This window comes from Zootermopsis nevadensis, unplaced genomic scaffold (assembly GCF_977971745.1).
Source record: "Zootermopsis nevadensis isolate Lab colony 2312 unplaced genomic scaffold, Znev_1.0 Znev_ptg000008l, whole genome shotgun sequence".
NCBI lineage: Eukaryota > Metazoa > Arthropoda > Insecta > Blattodea > Termopsidae > Zootermopsis > Zootermopsis nevadensis.
In genome coordinates, this window is record NW_028259140.1 from 10,389,299 (window position 1) to 10,413,330 (window position 24,032).

General features: G+C 36.0%; 1 protein-coding gene across 5 annotated transcripts in view; it reads right to left on the minus strand.

The window, feature by feature from the left end:
* inaE (inactivation no afterpotential E) overlaps window positions 1-24,032 on the minus strand; it is a 69,078-nt gene continuing 45,046 nt past the window's right edge. For 3 of the 5 annotated variants that reach the window (XM_022070369.1, XM_022070372.1, XM_022070370.2), the window contains 12 exons: window positions 21,890-22,067; window positions 21,511-21,595; window positions 20,428-20,562; window positions 19,519-19,721; window positions 17,845-18,070; window positions 17,489-17,566; window positions 16,479-16,702; window positions 15,024-15,165; window positions 13,507-13,739; window positions 12,751-12,774; window positions 9,706-9,838; window positions 1-3,002 (listed from right to left, as the gene is read on the minus strand). In XM_022070369.1, the coding sequence (XP_021926061.1) occupies window positions 993-3,002; window positions 9,706-9,838; window positions 12,751-12,774; window positions 13,507-13,739; window positions 15,024-15,165; window positions 16,479-16,702; window positions 17,489-17,566; window positions 17,845-18,070; window positions 19,519-19,721; window positions 20,428-20,562; window positions 21,511-21,595; window positions 21,890-22,067 (3,671 nt within the window). In that variant the 3' untranslated portion in view covers window positions 1-992. Of the gene's footprint in view, window positions 3,003-9,705; window positions 9,839-12,750; window positions 12,775-13,506; window positions 13,740-15,023; window positions 15,166-16,478; window positions 16,703-17,488; window positions 17,567-17,844; window positions 18,071-19,518; window positions 19,722-20,427; window positions 20,563-21,510; window positions 21,596-21,889; window positions 22,068-22,518; window positions 22,665-24,032 lie in introns of those variants that run through there. The other 2 variants (XM_022070374.2, XM_022070373.1) reach the window with 2 other exon arrangements.

The following is a 24,032-nucleotide window of genomic DNA, read 5'->3' on the forward strand; positions in this document are numbered from 1 at the left end:
CAGCATATATAACATTTTTTATTTCAAATTTTTTTGGCCTCATAAAACTGACATAGTTTAGGGCCTCACTCATATGGTCAAGGTCCGGCCCTGATAGGCACCACAAAATGGAACCAAGAATAAACCATAGATATATCATTAATGCCTTTGGCAAAAGGCATAATTATCCCGTATTTCGGAATTTTGATGCCAAGCACAAAACAATTCTATACAAAATTCCTGCTCATGCACACATTTAATTTTGATGTATGTTAATTTACATTTTAGTTCCATTTGCTTCTTGATGTACTATCTCAGACACTCAAAACTTCATCCTGTTTTATTTGTTTCAACAATATTCTCCTCTCTGATGACAATTCCTTACTTATTCATAGTTAAAGTAAAATATAAATTGTTATTTAAAATGTTTATGTAGTTATTTTCTGTTAACAACTGGTGCTGTTTAAATTAATAATTATGTCAAAATGTCTGTGTACAGTTAGCAATTCTTATTCAAATAGTGGGATTTTATTAATGGCAGAGAAGTGGATAATCATGTTGATGTCTGAAATCCCAGGACATACAAACCATCACTTCATCATCAAATAATTTCATATTTTTGAATCACAATGATAGTCTATAGGAAACTAAGATATAGATACTATTAAAATTTAACTTAGGGAAATTGGCTATTATGATGTGAACTGAAATCAGCTTGCTCAATAGTGGACCTTTATCATGACGGCAATGAAGTTTAAGATCTACAGCAAAAGGGAATTACAAGAGTCAAATATCAATTGATGCACAAGCCCTTCAGTTATGTAGCAACCATGATAAGAACCTGAAGGTCTCTAATCCACAATGGAGCAAGTACTTCTTCAACTTATTCAGGGGTGTGTGTATATGTAGTACACCTGACAATAGTTCATCATTTTCATATTTTCAAATTTACATTTTTAATTTTAATCTTACTCTTTATGACATAATTTACAGACAAACAGTTTATATCAGGCTTACACACTGCTTTCTCCTTTACCCAGTGAGGTGATAGGGTACGTATACTTTTTCTGAGCATTAACTGCCTTGTCATGAACCTCTCCAATATTTGACAACAGAGGCAAAGACTCCATGGCCTGGAGGTGAGCCATGCTTGTTTCATGCCCCGACAGGTTTCTTTTAGAAGCTATCAGACCAGTCTCCACACCAGATGAACACAACACTGTATTTTGGTCCTTTGTATGTCGCAACACTTGATCTTCTTCTCTTGATGAAGACACAATGTCACCATTCTGCTTCTTAAATACAGAATTCTCAGAGTTGGTAACGCACAGCTGGAAATCTCTTATATTGTTATTGCCAGTACTACTGCTGCAGAAACTGTTGTCATCTGTAACTGGACTTGTATCAGCAGAAGAAAAGTTTGGTTTAAGTGCACTAATACTGCTCCCAAAATACATAATGTTCTTATTAAGGATTTCTTTATCTCTTTGTCTGTCCTCTTTGGAACCACCTACTGCCAGATTGTGCCTGATGTCTGCAAGCAGCATTTCTCTGGTTGGTTTGTGTTTGTAATCATCTTCAGAAGGAACATGGTTGGATGACCTGCCAAGATGCAAGACCATCATACCTTCCAAGCTTGATGTAGAGTCATTGTTTTGCACCATAACTTTCCTACCATCATCAACAACAGCTTGCTCAGTTACAACAAACATGGCATCCTGCTGGCAGCTTGGACTTTCTGATGCATCCCCTGCTGACTCATCACTGAGGGAATTTTGTGGACTGAGAAATTTCACTTGCTTTGGGGATGAACTGATGATTACCATTGAGTTGTCTGCTGGAGAAAGTACACTACTTAGAGAAGCGGGCTGCAGGAATGTAATGGAACTACAATGCAGCGGCTGGGAGGGACGAGAACAAGCGGCTTTAACCTGAGAGTGGGGATTCTCATCGTGGTGAACATCAACGCTGACAGTAACCGAGTCTGCAGATGAGAATGGAGTGCCTTTAACACTAACAAACACTTCACTATTTGAGTTGTTACAGTTATCAGGAGTTGATTTTTCATCATCACTTGAAATATGTTGCTGAGCAGATTCAAAACTAAGGTCCTCATCCCCAGATGATGAATTTGTCAATCTTCTGCTTGCAGCATCAAATAATGGCTTTCGGACTCTAGAATTTATATTTACTAAACCACTTATGCCATTCGATGTTCTTAAGAACTTCGGAGATTTTGAGTTCAAGTATGAAACGCCGACTGAACTTCCAAGTTCTGCATGTACTGGTAATGGAGATGAACTAGTTCCTCCGCCACTATCTACTAGCCTAGAGCCTACGTAAGCATTCATGCACCCCCTATGGTGTCCGAACATATCTTTGAGTGTTCTGTCAATGTTGAGCATCAGACTACTAGTTCGGGAGCTAATGCTAGACACTTCTGAAAGAGACTCTGGGGTTGCTAGTGGAGCTAGGCCAAACCAGTCATCATGAATCAAATCAACTTTCACTGTCTTCAGTGAGTCTGTCACTCGTCCACTGTTGGAAGAATAAGGACCACCATTAACACCACTACTACCAACATTGCTGCAGTTATGGAAGCTTTGTAGGAGCTGCTCCTCCAAAAGGGATGCATACTCCCATGAGAGGACTGGATGGAGTGCAAATGGTGAAGTGATATTAGGGTGTCCATTATTAAAGGTCTTCGCTAGAGCACGTCCATTAGCTGCATCCAGAGTACTATACACATTTTGACTGCAGGTGGAAGAGTTGAGACTGTGGTTCTGATGAATATCAGAAGATGGACTCTGCAGTGATGTGAAGCTTGTTTCAAGACACAATTTGTGGGGTGGAGTGGCTGCTTTTGGAGATCCAGGCACAGCTGTACCTTTGGTGGCAGTGTAGTTTGTTGCTAACAAGTGGCAGTGTTCTGAATCCAGATGCTCTGCTGATGTGACTGCAGAATTAATGTTGAAGGATGACACAGCACGCTGAGGCTTGGCAGGACCAATAGTTGTTATAACCTAGGAAACAGATACAAGGCTACTTAGATATAATACAAAAATAATCTTTTGTTTTATAAAGTGAAACTTTTACAGCAACTGAAGTTGATGAAAGACTCACGGGTCACAAGCCATGAGTCTTTCATCAACTTAACGCACATGCTCTTCTTATCTCACTTGCTTTCTTTATTCAACAAGTTAAGTGATCATCAGTCTCTATAACAAGTTCCCTGTTACACACAATTCAGAAACAAGTCAAGGTGTGTGAAATAACTAATCTTAGTGTATAAGAGGTATTTTGCCATATGATTTTAATATTTTCTGTTTTCTTTGAAAAATTATAACCAAGAACATGTAAACATGATTAAACTGGCTGCCTCAATGGCAATATCAGAGGTAAATCCGTATCTTTCAACAATGTGACAAAATACATTGACAATAAACCAGTTCAAAATATTAATTATTGTTTCATGAAGGTTAAAATTTCAAAATGACCATAAAACACTTGGAAACTGATATAATTTGCAGGAATTCTTACCCACAACATTCAACATGTAAAAATATCAGGAAGCTACTGGAGTTATTTAGAACAAATATTACAGGTAACATGACAGCAATGCATCTATTACTGTGCAGAGTCCAAAACATGATTATTACAGTAAATGTAGTCTACTTCATTATGTTCCTCAACTGGTGGATTGTGATAACCAGGAGATCACAAAGTATGATGTGGAGGGGAAATTATGATGAAGAAAAGACACAAATTACAACTTACAGAATTGGGGGGGGGGGGGGGGGTTCCACAAACAAAAAATGTCACTACATAGCAGTCATTGGAAGAAAGTTGAACATATTGGTTACATTTTTAGTTTTAGATAATAAACCACAGAACTGTTGAATTCCAGGTATTAAGATGCAATTTTTCAATTATTTTGCTCTGGAACAGATGTAGCAAATACATGAAAAGAGACCTGTCAACAGCGAAATATACACAAACAAGTGATAAGTTACTTTAATATGTGACTTATGAGTGACAAAACCTCAGCAGTGAAATCACTGGTAATTTATTAGATAGCCCACATTTAACATTCAGCAGTTTAGGGGAGGAAAATATTTCCAACTATCTCTTAATTGCCATGTCCAAAACAGATGTAAAGCTAAACCAGCATCCCATCCATTGATTTTGCCATGTGCACTATGTGAATATATTAAAGCTGACAACTGAGCTATATCTTGGGCCTAGGTCTAAGAATGCGTGGCACTCCATTTTCACGCTTCTCACAATATCTGACGGCAATGGACTCTCACAACCTGGTAATGGTCTCCACTCCTTCATACCACTTGACCAACTCTGTACTACAGAGAATCCAATTGGTAGTGATTTGACAGGCCATGGATAATTTTTTGAAAATTATCAGGCATGCTTTGGGCATTGAATTGTACATTAACTGCTGCACAAACACAAGAATTATTTTAAACCTCTTGCTAGACATTCATAAGAAATTAAAATTTTGAGACTCTACAGAATCACAAGGCAAGGTTCTCTATCTTTTAACAAATGTAAATAATGTAATGGTATACAGTTATCATTCTTGCTTTGTATCTGAGATGTCCCTATTTTAATCTCAGCCACGAGATCAGTTGTCCTGGCTGAGAGTTCTTTTGCTATCCTAAATTTATCTAGCATTATGCCAGAATGTTACATATGCACAATTGATGGCCACTTCCACATGTCTCCCATCTCTCAAGTAAAATAATCATTCTGCCATTTCATTTTCAATGCCACATATCAAATCATAATTAAGAAACAAACAGAACTTACTCAGTGCCACACAAAAAAAGATATTGGCCATTTTTCAGAAGTCATGTGGAAGAAACACTGAAATGGAAATAAAATGGTGTATCCTTGACTTATTTTTATAAGGCCTCACAACTGTGGATGAATAAGTTTTCATGTCAAGCATCGAGGAAATTAACTGCTACCATCGTCTGAGTATTCATGTAGAGAAAAAATTCTACAGAACTATACAGAATATCCATGCAGTGTGCTCTTGTGTTATTCTAATGAACATACATATAACTTTTCAGAATCTTTTATATCATTATGAAATTTTTTCAAGTACTGTAAGACACCACTTCTCAAAACCTACTTAAAAGTACATTAAATACAATATGTTACTGCCAATTAATTTCATAGGCCTTATGAATAATGTGTGAAAGTTTATTTTCCTTAAAAAATAAATAAAAAATCTATTTCTACTAATGTATCTGCAGCCTAAACAGGATATCATATCAAAAGTAAAATAGCATGTGCTTTGACAATTACGCAGTCTGGACATATAGAGTGGCACTAAAACTGTAAACACATATTATTCACTTGTGAACTTTACCTTAGGGTCACAAATGTTTACACTGTCATCCATTAACATCAATGCATTGTTCACAACAGTGCACAATAGACTGACCCACTTGTAAGCAATTTGGTAGCAAAATAAAAATATCAAAGACAATCTGTGAACATTACTACAATACTAGTACTGTACTTATGATAATAAGTAGTTAACCATCTTCACAGTAAATACCTACATATTTGTTGCATTGTTCTTGTCAGTGCCGAAGGAATATCTGAAATTTAGTTTCTTGTATCAATAGTTGTCATATTGCATGACAACCAGTTGTTTCATATTATCAAACATTTTTCTGTTAAACTTTTCTTTTTTAACATTGGGGAAAAATAAATATTAGGCGCTTGGAGGAAGACTGTCTTTCTTACTTACTTACTTACTGCAAGAGCTCAGATGAGCTAGAAAGTTCATTTTCATGATGATTTTTCCACTAGACAGATTCCCACTTTCTTGGTCTGTTTACAATGCAAATTTATCATGGAGATGTCTTAACACTTATAGTCTGATCTTGTGAAGTATGTTCATTGTGCACAACACCATCATAGAAAATCAATCAACATCGCTCTAGTTTTGCTGGACACTTGGTATGCCTTCTTCAGTTCATTGTTACGATTGCTGGTAAGTTTTGGAGCCATAATCATATACCAATGTTTGATCATATGCTATAATACTTTCAAGAAATATTTATAGGTTTCTCTGAATTTGTCAAGACAAAAACCACTGGCAATTAGTTATCTTACTTTAATGGACCAGACTTGACTGAGACACACTTCATACCAAAATCTTTGGTTAGAATGTCCTGGCATGAGCCATAGGAAATTTATGCCTGTATCCATTTAATTAATAGCAGATGTATATGCTATTTATTCTTTCTGGTTTCAGGAGTAAGCTGAATGTTTTGGGGTTACTTACATTTTCTAATATCACAACTTTCATTTCAGACTGTTTTTGAAGTTGAAAGTTATTACATAAACATAACATGTGCTGTTATCCAAACCACTAGAAACATGATTTGTTCAGTTACTGATTTATAGGCAAATAACAGCTGATGGCACTTTGTACAGTGTTTTCACAAGAAGCCATGGAGAAAGATAATGACTTTGGCTAAAGAAGTCTTTGTGAGTATACAGATCACTGGGCAGTTATTGTAAGCTAAGAAAAGGCTAACAGATTCACTGCAGCTTGTAGTGTTATTTTGTAAAACAAGAAGGTTGATTATAATACAACATGCATATTACAAAACACAACATAAGTTAAGAAAGCAGCTATGAGGAAGAAAAAAACAACTAAGAAGGATGACACTTTAAATTAGCCAAAGCAGTTTCGCAAGTTTGCTTTCCACAAATATAAACAGACAACATACAGTACAGCCCATTTGTAATACAGCTACTAGAGAACTTGCAAGTCAGTCTTAAAATACAACATTCAAAAACAAAACCTAACAATTTACTACTTGTCTTCATTACAAATGGGCTCTCCCATACGTATAAAGGGATGCTGGTGTGTCGTACCTTGTGTCATAACAACAGGTATTATTTGCTTCACTATGAACGTAAGGCCTCACTACCTCAGCATTAAAACGCTTGGAGTGAGATACAACCTACAGAGCAATAAAACAATCAAAAAGAAAAGAAAAACTGAAATGAGATTATCATCATCAATAATTCAATATTAGAACACAGTTACACAATAACAGTGTTAGAAATGAAACATTAAAAGCAAAATAATGTTAAATGCACATAGATATGCATTTCAGGAGCACAAGCCAGCTTATAGCAAGATTATTTTCACATACAGTTAGCAAGAATTGATTTTGACTGCTTTTTTGAGAATCAAGCATTTTATGATCCAAACAAGTTATTCAGCAAAACTTATGTCTACCCTTCTGACAACAGCTTGCATGGCTAGTGCAAAAATAATCTACTGCTGAGGAGGGAACATCTGGAGGCTTGAATTATACATATTCTCAATGGCAGTTTGATGGACAGTATATCTACAGCCTAGTGGACTCCAAAATTCCCACAATAAAATAATTATTATAAAGATCAGGAAGCAGAAGGCATACAGAAAAATCCTCACTGCATCAGCCAGTCTCAGTCCTGAGGTCTTTGGCATGAGAATCCAGTGTCTTATTCCTAGACCACCTGGCCCATAATGGTCTTTTCCTCATTCTTTATTTAATATGAGTACTTGTAGAAGACAGAGATATTTCCATTTCAAGTAGGAAGTTCCTAGCAGAACTTGGAATGCCTGCTTTATTTTAATGTAAAGGCCATTATAAACTATAAATTAATATTCTGCAAATAATTTTCTCCAATGTAGAGTACTAATTACCTGGCAGTTGCCAGACAGAACATTACAGTAGGGTTTGATGGTTTCACAGTGGTGAGTCCAAAGATGGCTATCTACTGGGTTGTAGCACAGTAATCTGGTAGCCTGCCTCCAACATCAAGGACCTCTGAAACGTCGGTAAACTTCTACCAGACTACACAGCGCAACAACCCAGAAGACAGCCGTCTTAGAATCTTACAGATTTGTATCACCACGACATCTGTACCTTTAGCATACAAAACACTGTATTATACAAAGTGTACAATAATACATTTATGATGTATTGCAGGTTCCTACTTGCAATGACTCATTGACTGTTGCTATGAAACAGGAAGTTAAATAAAATTGCACATGGCCATCAAGTTGTCATTTTGTAATGCACAGAAAAAAGACATCAACAAAGTTTCATACTCTTTAGTGATATAGAAAAATACAAAACTTCGTTGCTCTACAATAAATTGTGCTAGTGTCTGACCTAAGAAGTCTGCATGACTGCCTTGTTGGTATTATCAGTGGTAACAAATTAAGATGTAAGAATGTGGGTGATCTGTTGTGATATGATGTTATACAAATTTTAAAACATCCCTTGGTGCACAAAAGTTATTGGGGGTGAGAGAGCATAAACACAAACGACAAATATGAGCTTATGATACAGCAAGTTTGTCATTCTTTATTAACATTTATCAGCCGCACAATTCAGCTGACTGCACTGCAGTATCATACTGCTAAACTATTAAAGTTGGCTGCCAACATCATAATTCAAGGATTTAAATCACCATGATACAGCATAATCCCTAAGTATAGATCTGATATGTCTCAGACCATGTGAGAAGCTAATAATGTCATTTTACCATGTTATATTCTTTCTTTAACTATGCGTGCATATCTATCTTCTTTCCTACTCCCAATATAAAACATGCATACAACAAACTGTTTACACTTTGAAGGACACTAATGTCAAACGTGTTTCGACCTCAAAAGGTCATCATCAGTAGTAAAACAGGTTAATTCATATAATACAAATCAAAAAGATTATGATTTTCAACATATGATCCATTGTGCTTATGAGGAAGGTCATCAGGTAAGTTAAGATGAAGCTAGGATATTGTGAATTGAAACTAAAAGCAGGTATGGGTAATATAAAGAATGAGTCCACTGTTTTGACTAATCCAATCATCCAATGTAGTTTGGAGTCTTCTCCTATAGAAAGTTACATTGAGATCTTCAGTGCAATGTTCTTTACTTGGTTTTTTCGGTTTATTTTTTATGGGAATTTCCCATTATCATTGAGTATGAACACAATTTCTATTGTAAATTTCCTTATTATATCTCACTGACAAAATCTGATCTTAGTAGATGGTACTGCATTAGCGCATAATCTCCACCTTTTCACCATAACACAGAAAGAGATCCAATTTTTGGAACATTATCTTCTTTTAAGAATACTAGACTGATAAAACAAAGAAAACCTATAGTACGAATAGAATGTTCTACTTCCAGTGAAAATATAACACTGATAATGATAAATAACAAAAGGACACACAATTTAGAGTGGGTTATAGTGGAATCTTGGTATTCCCACATTCACAAAGCCTTTAGCAGAGGCACACTAAGTCTGCAACTAGATCTGATCATGGATTCAAACTGTATAACCTCTCAATGAGTCTGCTGTCTCAGCACAAGTGAAATTACTCTGGATCTATTTGATGAAAGTGCCATAAAAGCAACATACAATAACTGTTATAACATAATGACATAACATTTCATGTCTGTTCCAACTAGGCAGAAAACACCTGAGATCTGAGGTTCTATGGCCGTGAAACTACTAATTGTCACATGTTCAGTATAACAAACCAGAAGAACACAATAATTTGCCAGTGTAAACATAGCAGACACCAACGTAATAAGGGTATGCTATTTCTCTTGAATGACACAGAAGTATGTGGCAAAAGAGTGGCACAAAACACTTGAATTATGTTTGGTGTTACCTTGTTAAGTGCATTGAGGACGTTGTCAGGCATGTGGTCCTGGATCATGACTGGTGAGATAAGAACCTCATCAAAATCTGTGTTGTTTGCCCATACTGCCTGGTACACAGGTTCATGCTTGTTTAACACTTGCCTGGAGATGGAATAACATTATAATTACTTCTAGAAATTACTTAAGAAACAAATTGCTTCAGGCAATGTAAAAACATGTGTGTATGATATAGCAGAAGACTTAATGCAAATTTGCAGTTGTATCTTACCATGAAAACTTACATATTAAAGCCATTCATTTTACTGATAAGATTTCAGTTGTATGATCTGAAGCTTTCATGGCAACTATAATAGTACAATGAATTCGTCTAGGACTGCCAGCTGAGGAAAACATTAAACCACCTTGAATGGCTGGTAGCCAAAAAGAATTCATTATGACTTTCAGTTTCTTTCACGATCTCAAAAAAGAAATTCATACTACTGTACAGCCCTGCAATGAATGTCTTGTGAATAGATGGAAAGATATGTTAATATTTACAATATGAACTGCAGGGCACAAAATCATGTTTGACTTCATTAAGTAAAAGACTAAAGGTAAAGGCGCCCTTGTGCTTATGCATTATACCATGACACAGTGAATATATCTATATGTACTGAGATGGCCAGGTAGCTTTCAGGCCCTTGGGGCATTGAATGTAACATCAAGGCTTTCTGGGAATGTCAACAGACATTATATACTCTGACTAGTTGGAACAAGGTCATTGCAGGTTTCAGGTTAACAACAATGTGCATGCCTTGTTTAGGGAGGGATCAAACAATCCATTCCTCAGTCTCAAACCAGCAATTTCACTCCCATCATGTGTTGGTAGGCTCATAGTTAAGAAGCGGCTAAAGGAGAGGCATTCCAAACATTGGGCTTCTGCATGAGCCATAAGAAGTCAAATCACTAGAAGGTCTGCTGATAAACTATCCAGGGACCTAAAGGCCTCAAACAGGAAACAATGCAAGATGATAACACGGTTGTCAACTGGTCATTAAACAGAGGCAGTATCTACATATTATAAGCCTCTCAGAAAGTGAATGGACCCAGCAGTGGTCTGAGTGCTATGGTGACTGAAACTGTCCCTCCTAGATCAGCTGCAATAAAATACAACATTGACTATTCAAACCATATAAATTTAACAAGTGAAATTACTTAATCTTAGCAGGCACTTTATGCGTATATTTTTATAACACTTGTCAGCTACTAACATTCATAACTTTGTGACAGAATTCTTCAAATAACTTCTGTTATATTCCCTGAAACATTGTAGCTGTATAGTTTCCTCCCACCTGTAATTTTATCATCCTAAATATATATACTTCAATAATCTGTCAGTTCTTGCAGTCTTGTGTTTGTTGTTGAGTGTTATCTTCTGAGTTGTGACCCATGTGGTATTGTAAGTGGTTAGTGTTTCAAAGGAATGTATCATCTATATCTCTAAGGCAACCTAAAGATGGAGGTGGTACGTTCATCTGAAATGTTAATAATCACCTTCAAGACTACATGGTGTCACCCAGAAAATCACTATTGACATTTTAAATACTACGAGAGCTCTAAAAATCTTAGATATTCTAGCTGTTCATCACTCTAAACTTATAAGTGCAGGCATAAACATGCAAGATTATTTACTATTTTTTTATAATTAATTTCTTACATGCTTATTTCTATTTAATACTTAAAACTTAAAAACTAAGGTATATATTGAAGGGATCACTGAAAATTATAACCTATTAGGAAAAGTAATTTGGTTCAAGTAGCAAATTTTGTCAGATTGGCTGGAATAAAGTTAGCTACTGATATTCACAGCTAACATTTCTTCTTGTCTGTGAGCATTGAATACTGACATCTTACTAGATACAATGTTTGAACACTTGCATAGAAAGGGGTGGGTTCAATCCTTGGCTAAGGTGACATATATTTACCACTCAAACCAAAGCAAAATAATGGAAATACATTCTCAGGTAATGTATTAATAAGATAAACATGATATGAGTCCCGCAATATTACAGTCACAATCAATAACCTGCAATGGCATACACAATGTTTTTTCATGCTGGAAAATAAAGTCTTACGACAAAACATGGGCTGTTGTTACATACAGCCAGTCATGCAGGGCCACTACATTGTGTGATGCTGGAACTACTACAAGAACTTGTTATTATTAAATTTCATCACCTGACCTCCTCCTGGCCATGAATTCCAATCGGACAGGTGAGACAAGCAGGTGTTTCACAAGTACGTTAATTACACAGCTGATGTCATGTTTACCTTCAGGCACTTTTGAACATATTACACAACAATTGAAACTAATGGTTAATAATTGAGAATTTTAGCTACAATGAATCTTTAAATTTCTTTGCATTACATTCTATATTACTGTGGAGCGCAAAGTTTTGAACCACAAATCAAAAACTGCAACTCACATCTATCTCATGTCCTAGTTCAATCTACTGTCACGACCTTTCTCACTCTAACCAAAATATATATTATCTATCCTCATTCCAAAGCAATGGTATTCCAACCGCCTCCTTTTCATGTTTTTCCATCCTCAACCATGTCTTAATAGAATTCAGTAAAGAAATTCAATTCTGAATTTCAACATTAAGTATATTCTCCAGCAAAATAAAAAAAATTGAAATGGGTCCACATAGATCATCAACATACAAGTCTGACACTTACACCTACATCATAAAATCTTAGACAGCATAGTACTATAGAATTTAACCTTTAACTTTGTAGGTAAGAAATGTTCCTGATAAAATTACTTCATCTCTTGTTGCTAATATATGAAGGAAACCATTAAATAATTCTGACATGACATCAGCTATAAATACCAATGAGTGTGGTCATGAGTCCACTACAAAACAGCTGCAGCTGCAGAAGAGGTTATGTGTGACAGGAGAAGATCATAGAACAAGTCCAATGCCTACTTAGAAATCAGATTTATGCTTTTACATCTTCAGATACCAACTTAACAACACCAATACCTTACATTTCAGTTGCCTACATACCTCCATCTTTTCTCGTATTTCTGCCTACAAGAGAAAAATTGATGCTCTGTTGAAAAAATATCATTTCATCATACTTAACCATATTTCCCCTTACAGTGGAATGTATTTTTTTGCTTATTTATGTAATTGCACCATATTTTCCATAATATACTTTTAAAATTGTGAAAACTTAAAAAAGAATTCCTAATACTACATAGCTGGGAATTCTAACATTATATCAGTCTTAGAAAATTAACAAAATAAATCCTGAGTTTTAAAATGTGGGCACACCAGTAGAGTCAAACTTTTATGCAGGTTCCAACAGTTAACCCAAAAATCAGCTTCACATTTGGCATATATGAACACTGTGTAATGTGTACTTTAATGCTAGTAAAACAAGACAAACTTAATAAAACTGATTAAAATTAATATTACTTAAAACAAAAATCAAGCCAAATATTAGAAAGAGAAGCAAATTATACAGAAATTTAGTGATCAAATAATATCTGAGTCACAAAAATCCTGAATAAACTGAATCAGAGTACTTGGAAACAATCTTACATGCTTCACTTATTAATCTCCTCAGTGATGAATTCTAAACTTAAATAGGCATTCAAATGCACAGCAGCAAATGTGTTAAGCATAAATTCTTTCACTTTTGTTTTGTTGGGAAACAGAAAATTTGGCTTAACTGCAGATGTTGACATTTGCAGACTGTTTATGACTGCACAAATTGTTTAAAAAAACTAATATATCTCTGCTGTAAGAACTACTTACTCTCCCTTTGTGGGGTGGTGTCGTACTATGTGTATGATGCGGCCTGGTGGGTACAGCGGCTGATGGAGTGTGAGTGCAATACTGGAATCAGAGGGGTGAACAGCCACTTCACGTGCTACTCCTTTTGCTTTCAGGTACTCAGTCATCTGACTGTCCTCAGCCTTTAACTCAGCAGCTGAAGTTGGTAGCGATGCACAACCACAGCATATGACACTACAGACTATCGTCTTCCACTGCAAGGGAAACAAGTAGAACCAATTTACAAAATATTCTATGTCAATGTTTAACCCACAGCAGTTCAGGTAGTAAACACAGCTATACTTAGAAGAGGGCTTAACCCATAAGCGATGTGAGACTGCAGCAGAAACAATTTTTCTTTCTTCGAGATTATACATCATGTAAGATACGTAATGGCAGATTTAAAATTCTCTTGCATGTCAAACAAATCTTCAGCCAGATAGGACTACCATACCTTGGCCAGTCTGTATGATCTAATGTCACTGTTAGTGCCACATCACCAGTTAAGGGTTAATGGTTTAAATTCCCATCATCCTAAGAAGTCAAAGTTGACACAAAGAGAAGGACATTTTCACAGCAAATTAGATGCAACAGTATAATTTGCTAATGAAGATAATTACAATATATTATAATAACATGTACATTTGTAGACTGAGAATTCAAAACACCCCAAAATGAAACCTTACGTGTACTACTGTGAAGTGACTGGTAACAGGCGACATGGACAGGGTTCACATTCCATCTCTGGCACTAGAATTTTTCTCTCTACCATGTATATAGAATGTTTTTGGATCCCAATGAGCTCCTTATCAAATGCATACAATGGGCTATTTCCCTGGGGAACAAGTACCTGAAGTGTGAAAAGGACAACTCATCTCTACAATAAATGGAGGTTTTCTTTCACATGATCTATACAACTTTATGAATGGACAGTTAGTCACAAAGGCAACATTACCTTTAACTTCATTTTAATTTTATAGTTTATATAAATAGAAAAGGAGAACCTAATTAAGACCTTACTATGCAATGACTTGAAATGAACATAATGGCAGACTAGTGTATGCCAAATGATCATACATGCATTTTTACATATACTAAGAAGCTTCCTTCATCATGTTTCCTATAATTTCAGAACTAGAGGCTTTTAATAAATTACCATATTGATTCACAAAATTTTCTCACTTTTAAACCAAAAATACATATGACAGCTATGGTACACAAAATTTGTGAATAAAAGTTAAGATAAAATAAGATATTTATTCATTTATATTTTTAAAACTATTCTGAAAGTAGGTATGCATTAATTACGTGAGTAAATACAGTTATAGAGAAATATTTAATCTTTCATTTCATACATGTATTACTCTACAAAAAATCTGTCATAATAGCCAATCCCTAACTGGGTTTCAAACCGAATACCTCCCAAATGTAATTCACCACTGTGCCAACTTGCTTGGTGATACACGATAGGTGATCATGGACTGTGATGTGGCATGCACCTTGGGGTCTTTGCTTCTCTTGATGGTGTTAATGAGGTCAGCCCTTAAGGATTCTAGCTGATGCAATCCAATGCGTGGAACCACATCCTTCCCAACAACCACTGAAGTTATGAAGGACTTGGTGTATTCCACAGCTGGCATGCTGCAACAAATTTATAATTTCTGTTAAGCACATTTTAACAACAAAATATATGCTAAAATAAAAATTAGGATCATCAACCTTTTGTCACTTATTACTTCCTATGCTGTTAGAGGCACATCCTTGTGAGGTTACATGAACTTTTAGTAAATCAAATTTAGCTTAAAATATGACATTTTATATATATCTTGTATTTTAAGTTAATAGTGTTATGATTTCAAATGCTTAATCCCTTCAGTTTTTAGTGTAGGCTGATGACATACATTCTGCTACACCTACTGTGATCTAATCTGGCTGATCCTTAAAACCTGTTTTATTACTGTACATGCAATTTATGTATCTGTTAAAAGTAAGCATAACCAAAATCTAAAAAGATTTAATATTTATCATGTCCTGTCACTGCAGCTACCACAGGAACTTACTGCATATGCTACAGAAGAACAAAATTCATCCTATTCATATATGATCTAGTGAAAGAATATATAAATGTATATGGTTGATGAAAGTATAGCAGCCTATCATTTACTGACATCTAGAATCTGATACTCATATTTTCTTCACAACCCAAATTAACTTGGTTTAGTAATAATGTCACAGAAGATAAAACATTATCCAAAATTAACTTAGGTTTTTTTTTAAATCATGCCTCCAAAATATCTCGAAACAATCGGGAAGGCATTTAAAGAGACTACTAGTTGGTTACAATGTTGATGTTGAAACATATCATTTATTGGCCCAACTTCATAACCAGAAGAAGTAAATGGAAGGGTAGAAGTCATGGCCTATTTCAAGGAACCATTATCTAGAGCAGCAAACTAAAACTTTTCTGACAAATTTTAGTCCAAATTTGCATCGAACTGATTGGACATACATGGATCAAACTACATTTCTAAAAATTTTTACCATCAATCTGCATTTAAATCTACCAAAAATTTTGAAGTACACTGTGATAACAGACATTTTTCACTTCCATATTAATTTAATGCAATTTATGTGAAGAACATAAAAAAGGAGAGAAGTCCTGAAAATCTGAAAGTTCACCAGCTTTTATTTGCTACTGAAAGTTATTCACATATTATATAACTAAAAGAAATATGACTGAAATATATGTGAATAATTCAATTTGTATTCAGATTTAAAAGTAAACTAGTTATTTTTTGTAACTGGGATTTTAATATTATTTTTCATTGAAGCAATTTGCTTTCTACTAATAGATTTGCATCATTCAGTCATCTGATTAATAGAATAATCAATTAAACATTTTGCTTGACAGCACAATTACACATCAGTATACTGACATTTGAAACCCCCCTTACCTCAGAGATCCCCCCGGCGGTGAATATGCAAAACACTGCAATGTGGGGTAGTCTTGCCGCAGGAGAATTGCAAGAATGGAAGCTGTACCAGCACCAAGCGAGTGACCCACCAGGACCAGCTCAAAGTCCCGTGTCCCCCGCTCTTCATTATGGCTGAATGCACGTGCCAGTATTGCCTCCTCTTCCAATTTATCTCGGATGTACTCGGCTGCCTGAACCATACCCTACAGTGTCAAAGTAAGGGTATCATTCTCTTTCAAAACACAATTTAATGGGGATCAGGTTAAAGGAACTTAAATAAATAAAATATTTTACAATGGAAATTAGTTATGGCCAATTACTTGGTTCATTGATGACTCAGCTCATATAGTTTTTGTGACTACCTCCTCATCACAAAATAAACAGTACAAATATACAAAAACATAAGCATCAAACTAAACCAACTTAAATATAACAGTGCTGTTTCCTTTATGTCAAACGCAGTGGTTAAAATCACCATAATTTATCTTCTTAAATTTGGCAACACATCTTCCACTACAGATGTTACAATCAACCAACCAAAGTCTCATTTGTAACAATGGAATGAACCACATTTTGGTGAACCCATCACTAGAGTCAGAAACAGTACTGTATCGATGTTTTCTTGGATTATGGGCTACAACCCATATCTTCCATTGGTCAATAGCTGATCAGATATTATCTTGTGATTTGGGAGGCCAAATATTGAATCATGGCATTTGCCTGGGGACTTTGAAACAGAAGAGAGGGAAATATTAAAATGGATCTCATACCAATTATAAAGCATGAAATGAAATGCAGTCAAATGGTTGACATTATTGATGATGCTTAAAATTTGGGAATATGGGAGCAAGCCATTCTAGTCTGTTTTCCGGTTAAATTATGGCACTTCTCTGGGCAACTGAGGAATATCAGAAAATCCCCAGTTCAAACCAACATGCTTTATTAATTCCTCTTTCACAACAAATCTAAAAACAGTCTTGAAGGCTGACCTTGTGACCTAACCAGTCTTCTCTTGGTGGGTTCAAAGGCAATGGCTCTCCTTCTGCATTCAGGTCAGTAATTACATCCTGAAATCATAAAACAAGAACCATTACATGGGTTGTGTACAGCTGCCATAATTTCAGATAAACACAATCAAAAAAGTATTAAGAGAAACTTATGATTTGAAGCTTTCAGGGCGACTTAACTCAATAAAATCTTCTCGGGCGATCAACCACTTCTATCAGACTTCATGGCGTTACAACCCAGAAGAAAACCAACTTCGTAATCTCTGCTGTAAAAACCTCAAATCCTACAGTACAAATATGGTACAGATGCAATTATGAAGTGCATACATAATGCGAACCTTCATGGACAGTGTGCCTCGAATGCTGATTACAATTTTGTGCCGAGTGAAATCAACAGCTACAAAGAACGGAGTCTCGCCCACATCCACATGGTACGTTGCATAGATCACTTCCACTTCACCAATCTCAACCATCCGGCGCAGTGCTGCATAGTTACATTGGCAGCAATTATCTGACACAACTGTTGCACCATCATTCATACCCATACAAGGGAAACAGCAACATCTGGAAGCAGCAAAATGGTTAGCAGAAATTGCTCCATGCATATACATTTTTTTTTATTAGTGTTGTGTCTGAGGACAGGTCCATATGAACAGGATCCTTCCATCCTTTTCTCGGACTGGGACCTGTTCATATACGTTCTTGGCAGATGATCCAGAAGTGGTTTGCCATTGCCTTCTTCTGTGTGTGAATGGAGTAATTGTTGGGATGCCACGGAGGAAAACTCCGTGTTGCCTAGACCACGGCCTTGCCCAACACAAGTTATAAATTCGGGCACCGCCGGGAATCGAACCCGAGACCCCAGGATTACAAGGCCAGCGTTCTAACCGCTAGACCACCGTGGCGATCTGCATATACATTAACAACAACAACAAATATATATATATATATAAAAATAAAATTGTCCTTGTAAATTTCTATATGGTTACTTCCTTGTAAGAAAGGCCACGAAATACATAATTTGTTCTAATTTATAATTATACTGTATGCCAATATTTATAGAAGCTTCTCAGTTGAAAACATTATAGCCCTACAAATACCACACCAAGATGTTTATCCCTCTATTTTGTATCTGGAAAGTCCCAGGCTCAAATCCCAGCCCACAGACAGATTTTCTTAATGATTTTCCTCTGCCACTCCAGACAAATGGTAGAACAGTACCTTGAAATAGGCCACAATAACTTCCTCCTATAAGGTAAAGTAAAGTTTGTCCCGCTATACGCCATGTAGGCGTTTGGGGTGAGAGGGGGTATAGCTCCTCTCTTCCTTGACCTCGGCACTAGATGGGGGTGAGTGGTCAGCCCCGGCCGGCTTTACCCCCGGGAAAGGACCCCGGTACCCATTGTAGAGGAGGCTGAGTGGGCCCCAGAGCCGGTCTGGACGCAGAGACTAGAGGAAAAATCCTCTGCCCCCGTCGGGGATCGAACCCCGGTCGTCCAGCCCCATAGCTAGTCACTATACTGACTGAGCTATCCCGGCTCATAACTTGTTTTTATAATTAATTATATATTAATCATCTCATCATTCAATGCTATGTAGTCTGAACTATTGACAGCTGTTAAAAAAATCCCTAACTAACTAACTAGATGGCTTACCGAACCCGAAGGTTCATCACCGAATTAACCAAAGCCCTCCACCGGACCCTGTCCTGGGCCAACAAAATCCAGTCTCCTTCAATTTCTATCTCCAATGGATCCCGCCTGACATTATCCTCCCATCTATGTCTAGGTCTCCCCAGCGGTCTCTTCCCCTCAGGCTTCCCAACCAATATCCGGTGCACACCTCTTGTCCCATCCATGCGCGCTACATGCCCCGTCCATCTCATTCTTCTCGACTTAATCACCCTGACAATATTGGGGAAGGAGTACATATTTTTAAGCTCATTAAATAAATCCCTAATAAAATTAAATGTACAACAAAACCTACAGATCAGTGATATCGGTAGATGTTACCTGAGCCGAGTGCACAACTGACAAACACCAGTGCCACTGTGGGTCATGAGGAACATGGGCCACCCATATGCTCCCAGAGCAAAGTGCATATAATGGATCACAGTTTGGAAGTGCTCAAAATGCTCTGGATCATTCAGAGCTAGGAATTGAGTCTGAGATGTTACTGCAACTCCTGACAGGTACTCATAAGTGTCATTCTTGCGCTGCAAACCAAGTGAACAGTTGAACGTGAACATATGAGCAGTATGTACAATGCTTATGGGCAGTATCAACTAATATTATAAACCCCCATCACTTGCACATAAACTTCTCTAGCATCAGACACAACGTGATGATTTTTAACATGTATCATGTAAGTAAAATCTAATTTTATATTTAAACATTTCCAAACAGCAAATGAAAGTTTGACTGAATGTATATGTTCTTCCAAAGTTTAATTTATTCTGTTTGGGAGTTTTCCACGATAACCATCACGGGTGTTTCTATCGTTGCTAAAGGTCGCTGCAATGGTTCGGACATGGCAGCATAATACTCTAAAAACAGAACAACAAGCCCTGCAGCACAAATTAATGTATAAAACAAACACATCTCCTATTAAAAAAACTTTGTAGAACTAATAAAAAAGAACAGAGACTTTCCTCTTCTTTACCCACTTATATGGTTGCTTTCACTCTAATAGCATTAAGGTAGTCTAGGTGATAGAGAGCTCTTTTTCTTGTTTTGTGTCCATACTGCATTAAACATCTGGCAATTTCTTTCACTGCTCTATTGCACAATAGTACATTCAGTACAGATATAGGATACTGGAAAAATATCTGCCAACTCCAGCCAACAAAACCTTCAATTACTTTATTAATGTCACCCAGCTTTCCTCCAATTATATATCTATAAATTAACAAAACTAATCACCTGCTTTACTATGGCTTCCCTCTCAATCTTCTGGAATTTGCGCAGTAGAACCAATCCTGCTACGACATCTGATGGAACAACATCTAGGTCCCGAAAGAAGTCAGATAGAAGTCGTGCAATGTCTGTAAATGAATTCTGGAGAGACATTTATGTTTGATAATTAATATGAAAAAATCATCAAGATTCATTCTGAACCATACAAATGACTTACAAATAATCAACCTGTTACTTAAACTGGTTTACCAAATATGGTCATATCACATATTATAATAACAATGAGTTTAAAGAGTTTTCAATTAATACATAGAATTTCTAATTAAATATAGTATAGTAATGTCAATAATGTATTTCTCTTACAAAGTATTTAGACTTTCAACTCTGTAATATTAGAACCAGGGAAATTTTCACTCCACATCTAGTAGAGGTATAGAGTAGTATACATCTAGCATCTTCACAGATTTAAAAAAAATCACCATGGGCTGCATACATCTTGTACCTATTTTGGATAATCAGAATTGTAATGACTTATACACATTTTTAACACATATGTTGATGTAATTATTATTATTAAAATTATGAAAATGTTATGTGGTAAATATTTTGTCATCATGCAGGGTGATACAGTATTATAAAAATGTATGTGTGCCACAAAAAACTTATCAGTGAGCTACAGATTGCTAACTCCTGGCCTGTTTAATTTCATTCTGAGTTGCATTTATCCTATTTAGAGTAAGGAGTAGTAACTTTTCTGGAAAAGATGTAACTTACATGAAATCAATACTTACATTAGTATATCTCATTGTTTGCAATTGGTCATTCCGCTGCTAAGCTTAATATCTTTTGTAACTAAAAAACACTGTATAGCTAAGGTAAATAAACTTTGTACATAACAATAAAAATTATGTAGGAAAACTGTGATTACTATTTATCATGACCAACATACAAAACTGGAAGTAACAAGAAATTCTAGCATCCATATGTGCACATTGAAATATACTAGAGGTGAGAAAGAAAAAAACACATAATAAGACATTATGGTTATAAAGAAAAAACCCAATATAATTGTGTGCTGTGCATACTCACTCTATTCCTATCAGAATTTCTCATGCAGCAGAATAGTATACGACATCTGTGATCCCAACTGTCTTGATAAGCACGAATCACCTTTCTGAAACAAATGTCAGATAGAATATAAAACCTGGTATTCTCAGAATTTACACAGTGGCATTCATCATGTCTTCAATTGGAAGGAAGATGTCATGTCACCAACTGAGACATGTAAGCAGTCCCACGTATTCACTAAATGTTACACGAGTACTGATTTCAGTTAAAGTTTCAAGAAACATGTCTATTGTTCTAGTGGCCTCCAAGGTATGAAATACTATCATGTAGTCATAAGTTTAACCTCCAACTGTGATACCTGGTGCTTGTAATCTTGTATTTAAACCTGCAAGTGACCTACCTCTGTCTCCAGTTGCGGTGCCTAGTGCCTGATCTTTTATACTGGAACCTGGATTCAGATTCCCGCATGCTACGTTGGTACTTTTTCATTTTGACCCATGAACGCCCTGCTGCATCAAATGTGCACCAAACAGTGATGACGATGCTCAGCAACACACACCAGTTGCATATCACAATTCCTGCAGACAATACACACAACTCTATGCAAATCGTTTTACGGTTATATTGAGATTTTTAAAATAAAGCAGTTACATTCTGACATTTGAGGTTTTCATGGTGGTGATCATAATGATGCCTTTCTTCTACGTTTCGGTGCCATGCAGACTCATTGGTAGATGCCAGTGTTTTGGAGGAACATATTGCCTCCATCTTAAGGGCTGAAGTGGCAATGCTACCAACCAACCAACCAACCAAAAGCTAACTAAGAGCAGAACCCTGTGCAAGCACAACACATCATCCCTTGCTATATTACACCATTCCTGCTCACAAAACACAGCCCTGGAAACGGTGCCTTAAAACGGACACAAAAATACTCCTCCTCTTGGACATTATCAGCTTAAAAAATGAACTGAAAACTATATTAAATACTTAATTATAAGTGAATAATGTAGAAGAATTCACTATACCTACTTCCAAAACTGAATCATTAACTATCACACATTATGAATTGCAAAATTTGTGTGCAACTATCTCTTCCTTCTTCATCCTCTAACCATCATTAAATGGTTTCTTTAGAATTCTGATCACTACAGATCACTTCATTGGGAATCATGGAATACCACCCATGTCAGTACACAGGTCCAGTCTGTCAGACTGCTTCTGTAAAACAAAAGAGAATAATTTGCCTACAATAATAGTTGCTAGCCAGCTGAAGCGATAAGGGTGGTTATTGCAATGCAGTAAGCAATTACTCTGAATTCCGTAGGTATCAGTTCGAACACAGTAATAATGTAATACAACCACTTTCACAGACTTCATGGTCTCACAGACTGGAACTGAGTTCTTCAGGGTTAAGGTACATTATAATAACAGCCATAAAGGTTTATATTAGCTGACCTTCAGTATCTTTTCAAGAAGTAGTTCAGTTTCTCATGACTTTTCATCTCTTTTGCAAACTGCCTTTGTAGGACAGGCAATGTTAAATGTCCACTGAATTCAGTTTTGTGTAATCATCAACTATGTGTGTATTCTCACTTTCTTTTGCAGATTACACACAGAAATTTGAGCACTCGTGTCATTTTATAGAGTTCAGAGGCATATAATCATAAAATGTTTGTGTCTGTTCACATTTCCTCATGCAAATACGAAAATAAGATATGTTAACCAGATGTTGTCGGTACGAACGTTTACATCCTAATAGAGGCGTTAAATGCCATTGCCACATCCTTCTAATATACATTACTGTTAATTATACAGTAATAATGTTACTTTTGGTGTTATATAGTCTGACAGCAACTAAAAGCATAATTAAATTAACCATTAATAAAAATTAACATATTAAAGGAATGAGATTAATTAAGTCATAGTAGTTGACACTCTAGACTCATATTTGGGACTTTCTAGACTAAAACACGATTCAGTGACCTACTATACTCATTAATATTTGTAATGGTTTTTGCCAGACAAATGCTTGGGCAGTACCAAACATTACAACATGGCCACTTCCTTCCACATTCTGAACACTCATCATTCATAATAATACTGTAATTTATCATTTAAATTGAGTAAATTAAATGTGATCAGTTATGAGACAGCATCTGCTGCTTTGTATTCATTTTGCTTCATATTACATTTTATTTCTCAAAGCATGTTTTCTCAGATTCACTCAGTCCTTAGACTCGCTCTCAAGATTCATAAAGCTTATTTCATCTGTACTGTGGCAGCAAATCTCCAAATTCTGGGGATTATAACTATGAAATAATGACAGGCAGCAATGAAAAGTGCTCAGAAGCACCCATGCTCAAGTTTGGATTTGAACCTGCAATCACAAATTTTGCTTCCCTAATACCATTTGTCTCTTCGGCAATATGACAACCAGTATAGTTTGTTATTCTCGGTATATTAAGTAACAATTTATCTGCATTGTTACATAGTGATTATATTTGATTCCACTGCCTTGTGACAAATAACATATCTGCACATAT